This window comes from Choloepus didactylus, chromosome 15 (assembly GCF_015220235.1).
Source record: "Choloepus didactylus isolate mChoDid1 chromosome 15, mChoDid1.pri, whole genome shotgun sequence".
NCBI classification, from domain to species: domain Eukaryota; kingdom Metazoa; phylum Chordata; class Mammalia; order Pilosa; family Megalonychidae; genus Choloepus; species Choloepus didactylus.
Window position 1 is genome coordinate 31,523,936 of NC_051321.1, and position 15,057 is coordinate 31,538,992.

The window sequence follows — 15,057 nt, forward strand, 5'->3', positions numbered from 1 at the left end:
ATTTAAAAGTATTACTGAAATTATAGCAGGTTTTTGTTATTTTTTTTTATCAAAAGATACTAAAAATACAGCTATCACCTTGTTGAGGGTGAGTCTAACAATATTTGGACCTTGAAAATAGTACCTCTTATTTAAAAAGGTAAGGGACCACACACATGATTCACAATTCTAAGTTGAATAAGGAGAGGCAATATATAGACTCTACTTCTGTGATAACACCTAAGTGTAATTTGGCAGCAAAACATAAAGTTTATATATATATATGATCTTAGAGTTGAATGCCTGTAATTCCACTCATCTTTGGCAAGTATGAGATATCAAAACGTCATAATGTTCTTTGGATCAGAAAAAGGCTCTGTTTTGACTCTGGAAAAGATACCCAGTTGTATACATTATATTCTATGCATTCTTTTTTAAATCCTGTCATTAGTAGTCCTGTGATTCTCATCCTGAGTGCTCAGGTACTGGCTGACATTACTGTAAGCTATAATTCTTCCCTGTGCCTCCTCACCCCATATACCAATTTGTAGTATGTTTACCCCATTGAATCTTTCCCCCAACTCCCTGCATCAGATCTTACATTGAGATTCATTTTGGAAACTCCCAATAAGAGTATTCTCCCCTGATAGTCCCCCCAAAGTCTGGCTGATTTACTCTTATAAACAGCACTCTTATTTTCCCATCTTTCTATCTAGAAGGGGTTTCCCTAAAATCCTATTATCTATTCACTAGCCTTGTTCCTTTTCTTAAAAATCTGTCAGTGACCTGCCTAGATCAGCTCTAGCAACCAACTCTGAAGTGCCCCTCAATCTCTAAAAGCCCCAGCGGCCGTTTTGTTATTGTTCTTCTTTTAAAACAGATAAAGCCTATATTTCCCTCCTAAATAATTTTTGTTAAAACTGATATATTTAATTTGTATTCCTGGACACTAAGGAGAAAGAAAGTAAAGCATGTAGAAGGTCATGAGAGAAGTCAATTTGGTACCAATAATTTTTTTTTGATATTTGATAATTGTATGTCATTTCAACTAATTATAACACAGAAGCAGTGCATGATGAACAAACACCCTGTCCTCAAAGTCATTTCTTTTCAACCCTCAGAAATGATTAAGTTTTTACATCTAGTGAATCCCTTCACCACAGACCATATAGCAGGGTGCCTGCCCAAGCCAACAGTACCCCAAAGACAAAATGCATGTAAACACAAGGGCCTAAATGTATGTATAATGAAATAGTCAGCGGGCTCCAGCCCGCTGCTGTATCCCTGCTCACTCCAGCTGTTCCCACCATATCTTCTCTTCCTCCGGTATAAATACACACACACATACACGTGCATATGTAGCTGAAATACAAGGACATAAATAGTATTTTTTTCCCATTAACTGTTTAATCAGAGTAAGACTTTTTTGGGAGGAAAATCACTTCTTCCCCAAAAATGTTCCTTATACCTTAGAGAATGAATTATTGGTCCACCCTGCTCTCTTTTTAACGACTATTAAAAATGAGAAACATGATAAACCAAAGGGTCAGATTAAAAAGAAAAAAGGTACATCCTGCTCCTCATATCTTCACAGTGGTTACAACATGTACTGTACTTGACAGCAACTTTTACAGACATAACTGATTAGCAATACTATGTTTATACAGTCGACTCCTTATCTTTTATAGTTTTCGTAACTCTTCCCTCTATGTATTGCTACTTCTGTTATTGTCCTTGGAACAGTTTGGCTGGTCATGTGCCCACATAGCACCAAGTGGACAAGTAGAGCAAGGGCAATTTTCTCAAATATATGTGGGGGGAACCAGGAGCCAGCCAGCATGAGCTCTGTGCTACTTTTGAGCTGGCTCTGAGAGTCTGAGTGCCAGTTCTATACTTTCCTGAAACTGCTGCTGACCCAAGGGGAGTGTCTTTCGTCTGCTGTTTAATTTAAACCTAGTGTGTATTTCTGCACTCTAATGGCTTATGAGTAAATCTGGTTATTAATTGTTTATATCCATGTTTTTTTGGTTTGGTTCTAGTTTTACAAAAAGAGGATCTTGACTTCTTTAAAGTCCAGATCCAGTCACATTCCATGCCCAGTACAGAATTGTGAAGGAAGGCACTCTGAGAGGGAGTTTTAGTAGACACCTATGTACTGTCCTTTGAAAAGATACTAGATAGGATACTAAAAGATAGTAGAAATACTAAAGATACTAGAGAGCATGCACAGGCAGAGAGGGAGAGGGAGAGGTGTAAAAGAGAAGTGAGTTGTAAAAAAGGAGACATGAGAGCAGATGTAGAAGTAAGGACTTGGATGAGAGGGCCTGCTGAGGTGTCTTAGGTTGAGAAAAGGTACTTACTGGGAAGCTTTTAGTATTGAGAATGACTAGTAGAAAGGTAATGATGAGGTGTTAAATCCTCTACTCTTAACAAGTAGCTGAAAACCAAGAGAAAAACGGAACCAGATACATGCAAGTGACCTGGAACATCCCGTAGGTGGAGAAGGTTATTAACTGGAGTCTAGAGAAGTTTTGCTAATAGTATAGTCAGCAAGTCTAAGCACACTGTTTATGCATAAATTGTTTTTCCTCCTTTTAACATTTAACTCCATCTGGCACTTTTATTTGTTTATTGTTATCTTAATGGAATGGTAGAAAGAACACTAAACAGGAGACCAGGTTCTCGTCTCAGCTTAGTCACTAGCTAGTTTGAGGGGGAGCGGAAGTTTCCTTATCCGAAAATGAGGGTATTGGATTAAATGACCTCTGAGGTCCTTGTCTTAGTTTGCTAGGGCTACTGTAACAAAGTTCCACAGACTAGTTGACTTAACCAACAGGAATTTGTTGTCGTCACAGTTTTAGAGGCTTGAAGTCCAAAATCGAGTTGTTACAGAATCATGCTTTCTCTGAACATTACAGTGTTCTGGTGGTGGCTTGCCAGTAATCTATAACTCAGTCTCTTCTTCCCTCACACAGCCGTCTCTCATCTTATGTCTACTACTACCGTGTCCAAATTTCCTCTGCTGGTAAGGACTCCTGTCATTTTGGATTAAGACCCACCTTGATTCAGTTTGGCTTCATCTTAACTAAAATATCTTCAAAGATCCTATTTTACACATGAATTCATTTCCATAGGACTGAGGGTTAGACTTGAATATCTCTTTGTGGGGGGCATGATTCAATCTATAACAGTCTTTCTAGCTGTAATAATCTACAATCATCTATGTCAAAGCCTTACAGACTTAGAACTCCTATCACAGCAGGTCAGAGATAGAAGAGATTATGTGTGGTGGAGTATACAACAATGAACATTTAATATATTGAGTACAAAGTCAGGGAGATCATGAAGGAAAAAAGCATCATTTGATAGGATATTTGGGGCATTCTTTCTTGAAGAATTGTAGTCCTTGTGGGATCCAAGAAGTTAAAGGTTGCTTTATTTATTTTAGTTGCTTCTTAAACTCTATCCAGAGAATTATTATTTCTGGGTGAGGAAACACAGGCTTTTCTTTTTTTTTTTTAATCTGCCTGAATTACACTGCAAACCACCCCACCCCCACCCCCACCTCCCCACACACTGACTCTCAGAGCGTCTCAGTGCTGGACTCTTCCCAATATCATTTGGCCCCGCTGATGTCTTTGGCAGCTGGGACCCAGGGACACAGGTTGCCTCTTGGCTGCGCCAGAATTGCTCTCTTCCTCCTCTCATATTTATCACTTTGTCATTCCTGACTCTGAGTCCCAGAGATCAAGACTAGCTGTAGTACAGCAGAGGAGCAATAAATCATTTGCTCCCGCTTCCTTTTCTCTAGGTTTCCTGCCCCTTAATTACCACATGGCCACTGCTGAGGCTGCATTTCAGTGCTGTGTATGCTGGGGACAAAAGCTGCTTTATCTTTCTCCAGTAATCATGTTTTGCAGAGTGCCACATGTGTTACCCATCCCTGGCTCTTGTCTGCTGTGAGTTTATTGAGTCTGACTGTCAGGTGGTTTATCCATTGGCAGGATTTGTCTAAACTCTGGGATTAAGGGTGTGAGCGCCTCCCTTAAATAACAGCAAAGTGATCTTCATTAAGGAGGGAAATTTGGGCTAAGGGTTAGTCATTTTTAAGTGGATTCAGCTAGTCTCCTTCATTCCCTGAACTCCTGGTAGGAGGCTAAGCAGGTTGTGTGATCCAAAATTAGTTCCTGTGGAGCTTTTTTTGTCCTTTCCAACAGATCACTTGTTAACAGATACATCAAAAAGGGCCAGCTGCCTATCATTTGCCTTTCTATTATGGGACCACAGAGAACTGAAGTCAGGGCAGGGGTGGAGAGTTCCTAAGTGAGGATGCTTGTCTTTTTCATCCCTAGGGAGGCTTTTTGCTATTCGAAGGGGAGATTCAGGCTTTAGAAACAGAATGTAACTGAAGCGAGACTCTAATACTTTCCTTGCCTGCTGTTTCTTTACTGTACCTGTGCTTTTAGAGGATTGAGAGTGCGGTGCTGTGTGGCAGGCAGCAAATGTCTGGAGAGTCTTACTCCTACTCATCATTCCCTGCTGTTCGAAATCAAAGCTCCTAACTATAGTCTTAAGAGTAGTAAACTTCATACAAACCTCAGACAGCAGAGGAGAGCAGACATCATTGCTGCCAAAGAAGCAGATATCTTAGAAAAGGAGAGGTCATACCTTTTCTTGAGCCTGTGGAAGGGGTGGTTTGGGGAGAAATGAAAAAAGGACCACAAATTGATTGCAGCTGCTGAACCCCATCAAGTAGAGCAGCTTGGTACCGGGACACTGTTTGATAGGCACAAAGGCAGGATTCATTTCATGGACAAATGTCCTGGGTGAAAGAAAATGAGACAACTAATAATTTCCTTTGTGCTTATTATTTTTTTGTAGAAAATGTCTTTAAACCCGCACCATTAACCTAGCGACTTGGCAATCCTCTCTTCACTGAAATGTCTTGGGTTTTAGCAATCTCGGTCCTCACTAAGGATTGCCAGGCAAGAGAGGGGACATTTTCAGTCAATGTTGTCACTATTGGGAAAGAACAGAGAGAGCAAGTTGCACTTTTGTTTGAATAGCTAAAACAGTAAAGGCTTTTTTTTTCTCACCATGAGCTCTCTTCCCAGCCAGGGCTGAAGCCCAGCTGTAGGTTTTCTAGTTTAGCTGGCCCAGCTGGTGAACAGTTGGAATTGGTAACTCTCTCTTATAAGTGATGCTTGAAGCAGATACAGGGCTAAAACTTGGTGATAGGAGATGCTAGAAGCTTAGGGTGTGAGGGGGACCCTCAATTTGACTTGTAAATTGAGCACATTTGATGGGGAAATCACTATGTGGGAGTAAGTTTGGAACACTAAAATGTCAGTTTGATAGTCAAATTTTTGAGCTCAATTGCTATGTAAGAAGTGGTAAAAAGTAGATTTTTAAAAACTTTCTATGGACAGATAAGCAGACGTGTTTAGGAAAGTCAGTGCTTTCTTTAAATATACTTACCTGTTTTTTAAGTCCTTGGCAGCCTGAGACTTACTCATTCTAGCCATATTTGGGTTTCTGTAGAGCTAGTCTGCTTTCATTTAACTTTACTGATTATGCTTAAATAGCTTGTTGTCTTTTTTTCCCCTTTAAGCCTTGATCAATTTGCTGAAGTTCCTTATGTCAAATGAGACTGTACTTTTGGCCAAACACAACATTTTTACGTTAGCCCTTATGGTGAGTAATGAAAAAAATATTTCTTTCTCTGAATCTATACCCTAAGGTAGAGGTGGCCTAGTTTGAAACAGGATCTGGTGGTCTGGGGACTATGCCCTAAGCGGAACCAGGCCTATATTTTCTTCTTCAATCAGAATCTCTAGACTAGTGCTCCCCATTCTCACCAATGTCTTTGGTGAACCTGAGACTCTCCTTCATGAGAGTATATTGTCTGGCAGGGGTGGGTATATGCCTGATATCTGTGTAGGAATAATGAATCTTGGTCCCAGTTGAGAGACTAGTACAATACTTCTATTACTACTGCTTCAGTCTCTATGTTGGTAAAGAGCAAAGCCTCTAGAGGTGTCCCAGCCAGATGAATGGTCCTATCATGGCTGCTCTTGGTGTCCTAGGGACATTACAGATGCCTGTCTCTCTGGCTGGTAATTTGGGGTAGAAGGAGACTGTTGTGCCTTTTGACTCTTTTCTCAGGGTAGTATCCCATGATATGTTGGTAAATGTTCAACTACTGGCTCTCTGAGTTGGGGGAAGGGGGGATGCCCTGATCTATAGCATTAGTTGATTTCCATGTTATAACTACTCCCACAATGGCCAAGTTAAGCTATCAGTGTGACATCACTGAATGCAGAGTTGAGAAGAGATGTGCAGTAGCACATCATAATGATATTTCCACCATATAGGTGTAAGAGATGTTCATTAATCTCAAGAGCATACATAATTATAAAAGGTAGAAAATAATTAGGAAGTAATGAGTTTTGAGTCTTTATTGCCTTTATTTTAATATAATTTATTTAGTTGTAAGTTTATGTAAGTTAATTTTTAATAATGACTATGTTTAACAACCAGCTTCTGAAATTTCTGAAAATTGAATAGTCAGCACTTACAAGCCAGTAAGAGCTGGCTCCAGCATACCATTGATAATACCCTTCTGGTCTTCAAAGTCTGATACCAGTGTATGGGGCTTTTGCTTCTTTTCTAGATTGTGAACCTATTTAATATGTTTATCACATATGGAGACACATTCCTGCCCACCCCCAGCAGCTATGATGAACTCTATTATGAGATTATCCGCATGCACCAGAGCTTTGACAACCTCTACTCCATGGGTAAGCTGTCTTTTCTTTTTACTCCTTTCTCCTCAACAGCTGTCTGGTTTTTGGTATAAAAGAGAAAAGGCCTACAAAAGATTATTCTCTAGTTGCTTGGTACTCTGGCTTGGCACAGAAAGATAGTAGTCTCCTCTTAGGCAATAGGAAGGTATATGTGGGTTTTGTTGACTTCAGGAACTCAGATTTCATCTCAGTGGAAAGCCTCTTAGCAGCCCTGTAGCTCTTTGTTAATGTTTATGAGAGAGAGAGAGAATAGGGAGGCTTGTGGATTTAGTGAATGCCAGTGAAATGGAAGTGAAATAGTGGGTGGCCAAATTGAAAAGAACATTATGTGAGTTGAGAAGATACAGGATTTTAAGGAGTCTTAATGTACCTAGGTATTTTTAGAATAACTTACAGGAAGAAGTTAGCATTAAATAAAAATCTTTCTTGCAAACCTTTTGTGATTGGGTCACTGAGAATTTACTCTGCAGCCATAGTGAATGTATTTCTTTTATATATTTCTTATAGTTTGAGTGAAGAGCCTAGACAATCCTGCCCTGAGTTTGAAAGATAAGGAAAGGTCTCTGTAGGTTGCACAGAAACAGAAAGACACTTAGTAAAACTGTTTTCTTAAAAAAAAAACCTATTTTATCAGCTTTATTGAGGTATAATTTATGTATAATAAACTGCCCAGTTTTAAAGTATACAATTTGATAAATTTTGCCATATGTATATGCACATGAAACCATCACCACAATCAATGTAATGAACATATCCATCATCCCTAAAAGTTCCTTTAGAATTCTGTCCCTTTTTGTTACCCTGTCCCAGCCCCCTGGACAACACTGCTCTGCTTTCTGTCACCATAGAGTAGATTAATTTGCTTCATGCCTTTTTGATGAAACAAATTGTGAAAAACCCACCATCTTCTCCGGACTCCCGACATCATAAGAAAAGTAGAAGAAATTTGGAACAAGTTCCAGGAGAAAGATCTAGAGAGGCAAACAGTGGAAAAGTAGGATTGTCTGGGAGGAAAACTTTTAAGAGAGCCGTATGTAGTTTAACAGTATGATGATGTCTTAGACAATGGGGGTTGGGCCTTGAATTAACTGCAAGTATCAGGAAATTTTGACTGTCTTAAACAATAAGAAAATTGTCATTTACCAGAAGTCTAAAGGAACAGCAGTCTCAGAATGGTGTGACTGGTTGCTCAGGAGTATCTGCCAGGACTCTTTCTCTGCTCTTTTATTCTCAGTGTGATGAGTTTAGCACCAAGTCAGCTCCTCTCAGGATAGCAAATTCCAGTTACTACATCAAAGCGTTTGTCTCTTTCTTTAGGAGCTCGGAAGAGCCCCCCAGCAGCTTCTCATTGGCCAAATGCTCTAATTGTACCCTGGTGTGGTTTGCATCTGCCCAGCTTTACCAAGGTCCTTGTTTTCTGGGAGTTCAGAATTTTCCAGAGGTGAAGAGCTGCCCCATAGGCTTTAGATTCCGTCAGTAGATGAATAAAGATATCTTTCAGTGAGGAAAGGAAGTAGAGTTGGAGAGGAGGAGGTATTTTATAAAAGCCTGACATACATGCTCAACTGGACCATGTATCCATTATTAAATGAGATAAACTCTTATAGCTAGAGCAATAATGTAAGAGAAAGTATCTGGGAATGTCCAAACCTACAAAGGGAATAAAAATGTTAACCAGTAGACTACAAATAGGAAAGTGAAAAATTTCACTAACTGAAATGGAACAACAGTAAAAGGCAGTGATTCAATGCTTTCTGTTTTATATAAAGTGTGGTAAAACTTTTGGTGGAAAAGACTTTTTTTTCCAGTTGGGTTTTTTGAGGTATGATTTATATACAGTAAAATTCACTCATTTTAATGTACAGCTCTGAGTTTTGACAAATGCATATAGTAGTGTAATTACCACCAAAAGCAAGCTATAAAAGAGTTTTGTTACCCCTGCCCCCAGTTTTCCTTGTGCTTCTGTGAGGTCGACTTCTCCTTCTATCTTCAACTCCTGGGCAACCACTGATCTGTTTCGTGTTATCATTTAGTCTTGCCTTTTCCAGAACATTATATAAATGGAATCATATAATATATAGCCTTTTGAGTCTGACTTCTCTTACATAGTATAATGCCTTTAAAATTCATCCATGTTGTATGTATCAGTAGTTTGTTCCTTTTTATTGCTGAGTTATAGTCTATTGTATAATATGGCACACTTAGTTTATCCATTCATCAGTGGAAGAACATTTGGAGGCTTCCAGTTTTTAGTGATTATAAATAAAACCCCTATCAACATTCTTGTATATGTTTTTGGATGAACACAGATTTTCATTTTGCTTGGTTACATACCTAGGAATGGGATTTGGGGAAAGAATGGTAAGTGTATCTTTAACTTTTTAAGAAACCACCAAGCTGTTTTCCAAAATGGATGTACTATTTTACATTTCCTCCAGCCACATATGAGAGTTGAAGTTGCTCCATATCCTAGCCAGCACTTGATATTGTCTGGTGTTTCTGTGTTTAGGCCATTTTTATAGGTTTGTACTAACAACACATTGTGATTTTTATTTGCATTTCCCTGATGAATAATGATGTTGTGCGTCTTTTCCTGCCCTTATTTGCCATTCATATATCTTCTTTGGTCCATGTGCTGGTTTGAATGTATTATGTCCCCCCAAAAAAGCCGTATTCTTGGATGCAATCTTGTGGGGCAGACATCTTAGTGGGGATTAAGTTGGAATGTTTGGATTAGGTTGTTTGCATGGAAATGTGCCCCACCCAACTGTGGGTGATGACTCTAATTGGATAATTTCCATGGAGGTGTTACCCCACCCATTCAGGGTGGGTCTAAATTAAATCACTGGAGCCATATAAATGAGCTGACAAACAGAAGGAACTCAGTGCAGCTGAGAGTGGCATTTTGAAGAGGAGCTACAGCCAAGAGGGACAATTTGAAGAATGCACAGAAGCTGAGAGAGTAGCTGCAGATGAGAGACAGTTTGAAGATGGCTGTTGAAAGCAGATTTTTGCTCCAGAGAAGTTAAGAGAGGACAAATGCCCCAAGAGCAACTAAGAGTGACATTTTTGAGGAACTGCAGCCTAGAGAGGAACGTTCTGGGAGAAAGCCATTTTGAACCCAGAACTTTGGAGCAGATGCCAGCCACGTGCCTTCCCAGCTAACAGAAGTTTTTTGGACACCGTTGGCCATCCTCCAGTGAAGGTACCGGATTGCTGATGTGTTACCTTGGACGCTTTATGGCCTTAAAACTGTAACTGTATAACCAAATAAACCCCCTTTTATAAAAGCCAATCCACCTCTGGTGTTTTGCATTCCGGCAGCAATAGCAAACTACAACAGCCCATTAAAAAAAAAAACTAAACTCCAGACTTTATTCAGATTATACTAAATGCCGCCAACACTAAAGGGAGGTGGGGTGTGGAGGGGATGGGGGAGCAAAGAGGTGGCTAAGCTCTATCTCCTGGAGGGGGTAGTACTACATAAGTTATTTGGAACAAGGAAGACTGTTTTTGTTTTTGTTTTTTTTAATATGAGATTTTAAAATAGATTTTGCACACCAGTGTTTTTCAGATTGTAGCTTGTATTTTCATTTTCTTAATAGTGTTTTTTGAAGACACTGGTTCGCTCAGTCCCTGGTAACCTCAAATCTATTTTCAGTCTCTGAGAATTGCTTATTCTACATATTTCATATAAGTGGAATCATACCATATTTGTCCTTTTGTGTCTGGCTTATTTCACTTAGCATAATGTTTTCAGGGTTCTCCTAAATGGTAGTATGTATCAGAACTTCATTCCTTTTTTAGGCTGGGTAATATTCCATTGTTTGTATATGCCACATTTTGTTTATCCATTCATCTGGATAAACACTTGGGTCGTTTGACCTTTTGGCTCTTGTGAATATTGCTGCTATAAACATTGGTGGACAAATATCTGTTGAGTCCCTGCTTTTAGTTCTTTTGGGTATATACTTAGAAGTAGAATTGCCTCTTCATATGGTAATTCTATAGTTAACTTTCTGAGGAACTGCAAAACTGTTTTCCATAGCAGCTGCACTGTTTTATATCCCACCAATGATATGTGAGTCTTCCTAATTCTCTGCATCCTTGCCAACACTTATTTGTTGTTTATTAAATAATAGCCATTCTAGTGGGTGTGAAGTGGTATTTCATTGTGGGTTTTGTTTGTTTGTTTTGAACCTTTAATGAGAAAAAAACATAATACTGAGTTCAAGAACGCTGTGTCATTGGGTCGAAGGTTAGAGGTGAATGTGACAGAGTAAGCAGTGTATGGAAACATAAAGATACAGGGGTCACAGAATGAACAAATTGCACCTGGCATGATTAGGTTTTGGTTTCTTCTTCACTCAGCAGCATGTTGGGGGATCCCAGGGCTGATGAGGAACAGATGTCCAGACTCTGGACGTTGCAGGTGCCCTCCAGCACATCCACCTCCAGCAACGCATGGTGTACCTTCCTCAGAATAATCTTACCTTCACTGAGAGTGACTTACAGTCTTGGTCCAGGTAAAATAAAAAAAAGAATGAAGAAAGAAATTAATGGTGAAAGACCTAAAGGAAAAGTAAAGTGGCAGAAAGATAAAGTGTGAACTATAGAGAAATGCCTAGACTTCTGAAAGTTAGTCCTGTTCTGAATAGGCTAGTGGATCATCAGTGGGCTCATTGTGGTTTTGAGTTGCATTTTCCTGATGTATATTTCTTTGGAGAAATGTCTAAGTCTTTTGCCCATTTTTAAATTGAATTTTTTAAAAAATTTATTGTAGTAACAAGTATACAGCATAACATTTCCCATTTTAACCACATTCAAATGTACAATTCAGGAGTATTAATTATATTCACAGTATTGTGCTATCATCACTGATATCTATTATGCCTACTTTTTCATCATCTCAAACAGAAACTACTCACGCATTAAGCTATAACTCCTTCTTCTTGTCCCACTCCCTTCTCCTGGTAACCACCATCTGTCTCTATAAAATTTGCTTCTTTAAGTGGGATTATACAATATTTATTCTTTTGTGTCTGGCTTATTTCATTCAGCATGATGTCTTCAAGGTTCATCCATGTTGTAGCATGCTTCAGAAATTCATTTTTATGACTGAATAGTATTCCATTGTATGGATATACCACATTTTGTTTACCCATTCTTCCGTTGGTAGATACTTGGGTTGCTTCTACCTTTTGGCTATTGTGAATTATACCGACATAAACATTGGGGTACAAATATCTATTTGAGGCCTTGTTTTCAGTTCTTTTGAGTATATATTAAAAAGTAGGATTGCCATGTCATATGGTAATTCTATTTTCAGCTTCTTGAGGAACCACCAAACTGATTTCCACAGTGTCTGTACCATTCTAAAGTGCCACCAGCAGTATATAAGGGTTCTTAATTCTCTGCCTCCTTGCTAACGCTTATTATTTTCTGATTTTTTAATAGTAGTAATTTCCCTGATAACCAAAGATATTATGCATTTTTTCATGTGCTTATTGGCCATTTGTATATCTTTTTTAGAGAAATGTCTGTTCAAGTCTTTTTGCATTTTTAAATCGGTTGTTTGTCTTTCTGTGGTTGAGCAGTAGGAGTTTTTTATATATTCTGGATATCAAACCCATCTGAGATATCTGATTTCCAAATATTTTCTCCTATTATGTAGGCAGTCTTTTCACTTTCTTGATAATGTCCTTTGATACACAAGAGGTCTTAATTTTGGTGACGTCCAATTTATCCACTTTATATTTTGTTGCTTTGTGTTTTTGTTGTCATAGCTGAGAATTCATTACCTAATATAAGATCCTGAAGATATTTCCCTATGATTTTTTCTAAGAGTTTAGTGTTTTCAGCTTTTATATTTAGGTACTTGATTCATTTTGCATTAATTTTTGTATATGGTGTGAGGTAGTGGCCGAGTTTTATTCTGTTGCATGTAGCTATCCAGTTTTCCCAACACCATTTGTCGAAGAGACTATTCTTTCCTCATCGGGTGGATTTGGCATCCTTTTCGAAAGTCAATTGGCCATACCAATGTGGGTTCATTTTTGGTTCTCAATTCTTTTTCGTTATTCTGTCTATCAGCTAATACCATGCTGTTTTGATTACTGTAGATTTGTGCTAAGTTTGAAATCAGGAAGTATGAATTCTTCTCCTTTGTTCTTTTTCAAGCTGGTTTTGCTTATTCAGTGCCCCTTTCAGTCCATATGAATTTGATGATTGTCTTTTCCATTTCTGAGAAAAAAAAAAGTTTCTGGAATTTTGATTGGTATTACTTGTATTTGTAGGTTGCTTTGGTTAATATTGACACCTTAACAGTATTAAGTCTTCTAATCCATGAACATGGAATTTCTTGTCATTATTTAGGTCTTCTTTAATTTCTTTCAACAACATTTTGAAGTTTTCAGTGTACAAGTCTTTCACATTTTTGGTTAAATTTATACCTAGATATTTTATTATTTTAGGTGCTATTGTAATAGTTTAATCTTTTGAGAAACCACTGAAATGATTACTTTTTGAATATTGAACCAACCCAATGTGATCATAACTTACTGTTTTTTTATATTGCTGGCTTTTGTTTGTTAATATTAATGAAGAATATTGGTCTATAGTTTTATTTTCGTTTGTCTTTTCCTGATTTTAGAAACCGGTAATGTCCTCATAAAATGAGCTGAGAAGTGTTCTCTCATCTTCTATATTCTGGAAGAATTTTAGAACTGATATTATTTCTTCCTTAGATTTTTGGTATAATTTGCCAGTGAAGCCATCTGGGCCTGAAGGTAACTTTCTTAGAACGTTTTTAACTGTGAATTCAATTTCCTTAATAGTTGAAGGGTATTTTTGTTTGTATATTTTTTCTTGAGTTTCTTTTTTTTTAAATTAAATTCAGTTTTGAGATATATTCACATGCCATACAATCATCCATGGTGTACAATCAACTGTTCATATTACCATCATATAGTTATACATCCATCACCCCAATCTTTTTTTTAATTAAATTCAGTTTTATTGAAATACATTCACATACCATACAGTCATCCATGGTGTACAATCAGCTGGTCACAGTACCATCATATAGTCATGCATTCATCTCCCCAATCTATTTTTGAACATTTTCCTTACACCAGAAGGAATAAGAATAAGAATAAAAAATAAAATTAAAAAAGAACTCCTAAATCATCCCCCCATCCCACCCTATTTTTCATTTCGTTTTTGTCCCCATTTTTCTACTCTTGAGTTTCTTTTTTTGTTGTTGTTCTAAAAGTTTTGTTTATTTAAAATATATATCACCTTGAGGGAAAGCTTGGCTTTTCAAAACAAAGCCAGGGAGAAATAAGATAAAACACTGTTTTTCCAACTCCAAAGTAATTATTGATTCATGCAAAAATTATTAGTAAATACTAAAACTATTGAAGCAGTCAGTGGGGCTAGAAAGTCACATAATTGCATGTATTATCCAACCAGTTTTTTTTTTAATTCATTTTTTTTTATTAAATTCAGTTTTATTGAAATACATTCACACACCATACAATCATCCATGGTATATAATCCACTGTCTACAGTATGATAACATAGTTATGCGTTCATCACCACAATCTATCTCTGAACATTTTCCTTACATCAGAAAGAACCAGAACAAGAATAAAAAATAAAAGATGTGTGATCCACAAGGTCTTCACAATCACACTGTCACCCCTTGTAATCTACATTATTATATAATTGTCTTCAGGAGTCCAGACTGCTGGGTTGGAGTTTGGTAGTTTCAGGTATTTACTTCTAGCTATTCCAATACGTTAAAACCTAAGAGGTGTAATCTATATAGTGCGTAAGAATGTCCACCAGAGTGACCTCTCGACTCCATTTGAAATCTCTCAGCCACTGAAACTATTTCGTCTCATTTTGCATCCCCCTTTTGGTCAAGAAGATACTCTCAGTCCCATGATGCCGGGTCCACATTCATCCTCGGGAGTCATATTCTGCATTGCCAGGGAGATTTACAGCCCTGGGAGTCAGGTCCCACGTAGGGGGGAGGGCAGTGAGTTCACCTGTCGAGATGGCTCAGTTAGAGAGAGAGAGGGCCACACCTGAGCAACAAAGAGGTACTCGGGGAGACTCTTAGGCACAATTACATGCAAGTTTAGACTCTCCTTTGCGGTAACGAGCTTCATAAGGGCAAGTCCCATGATCGAGGGCTCAGCACATCAAACCGCCAGTCCCAGTGTTTGTGACAACATCAACACCAGTTCAGGTGAGGATGTCCAAC

General features: G+C 38.1%; 1 protein-coding gene across 3 annotated transcripts in view; it reads left to right on the plus strand.

Annotated features, from left to right (window-relative positions):
* Nucleotides 1–15,057, plus strand: part of ARMH3 (armadillo like helical domain containing 3) — a 315,522-nt gene that overhangs the window by 141,898 nt on the left and 158,567 nt on the right. For all 3 annotated transcript variants that reach the window (XM_037804193.1, XM_037804194.1, XM_037804195.1), the window contains exons 21-22: nt 5,591–5,673; nt 6,653–6,779. In XM_037804193.1, the coding sequence (XP_037660121.1) occupies nt 5,591–5,673; nt 6,653–6,779 (210 nt within the window). The remainder of the gene's footprint in view (nt 1–5,590; nt 5,674–6,652; nt 6,780–15,057) is intronic.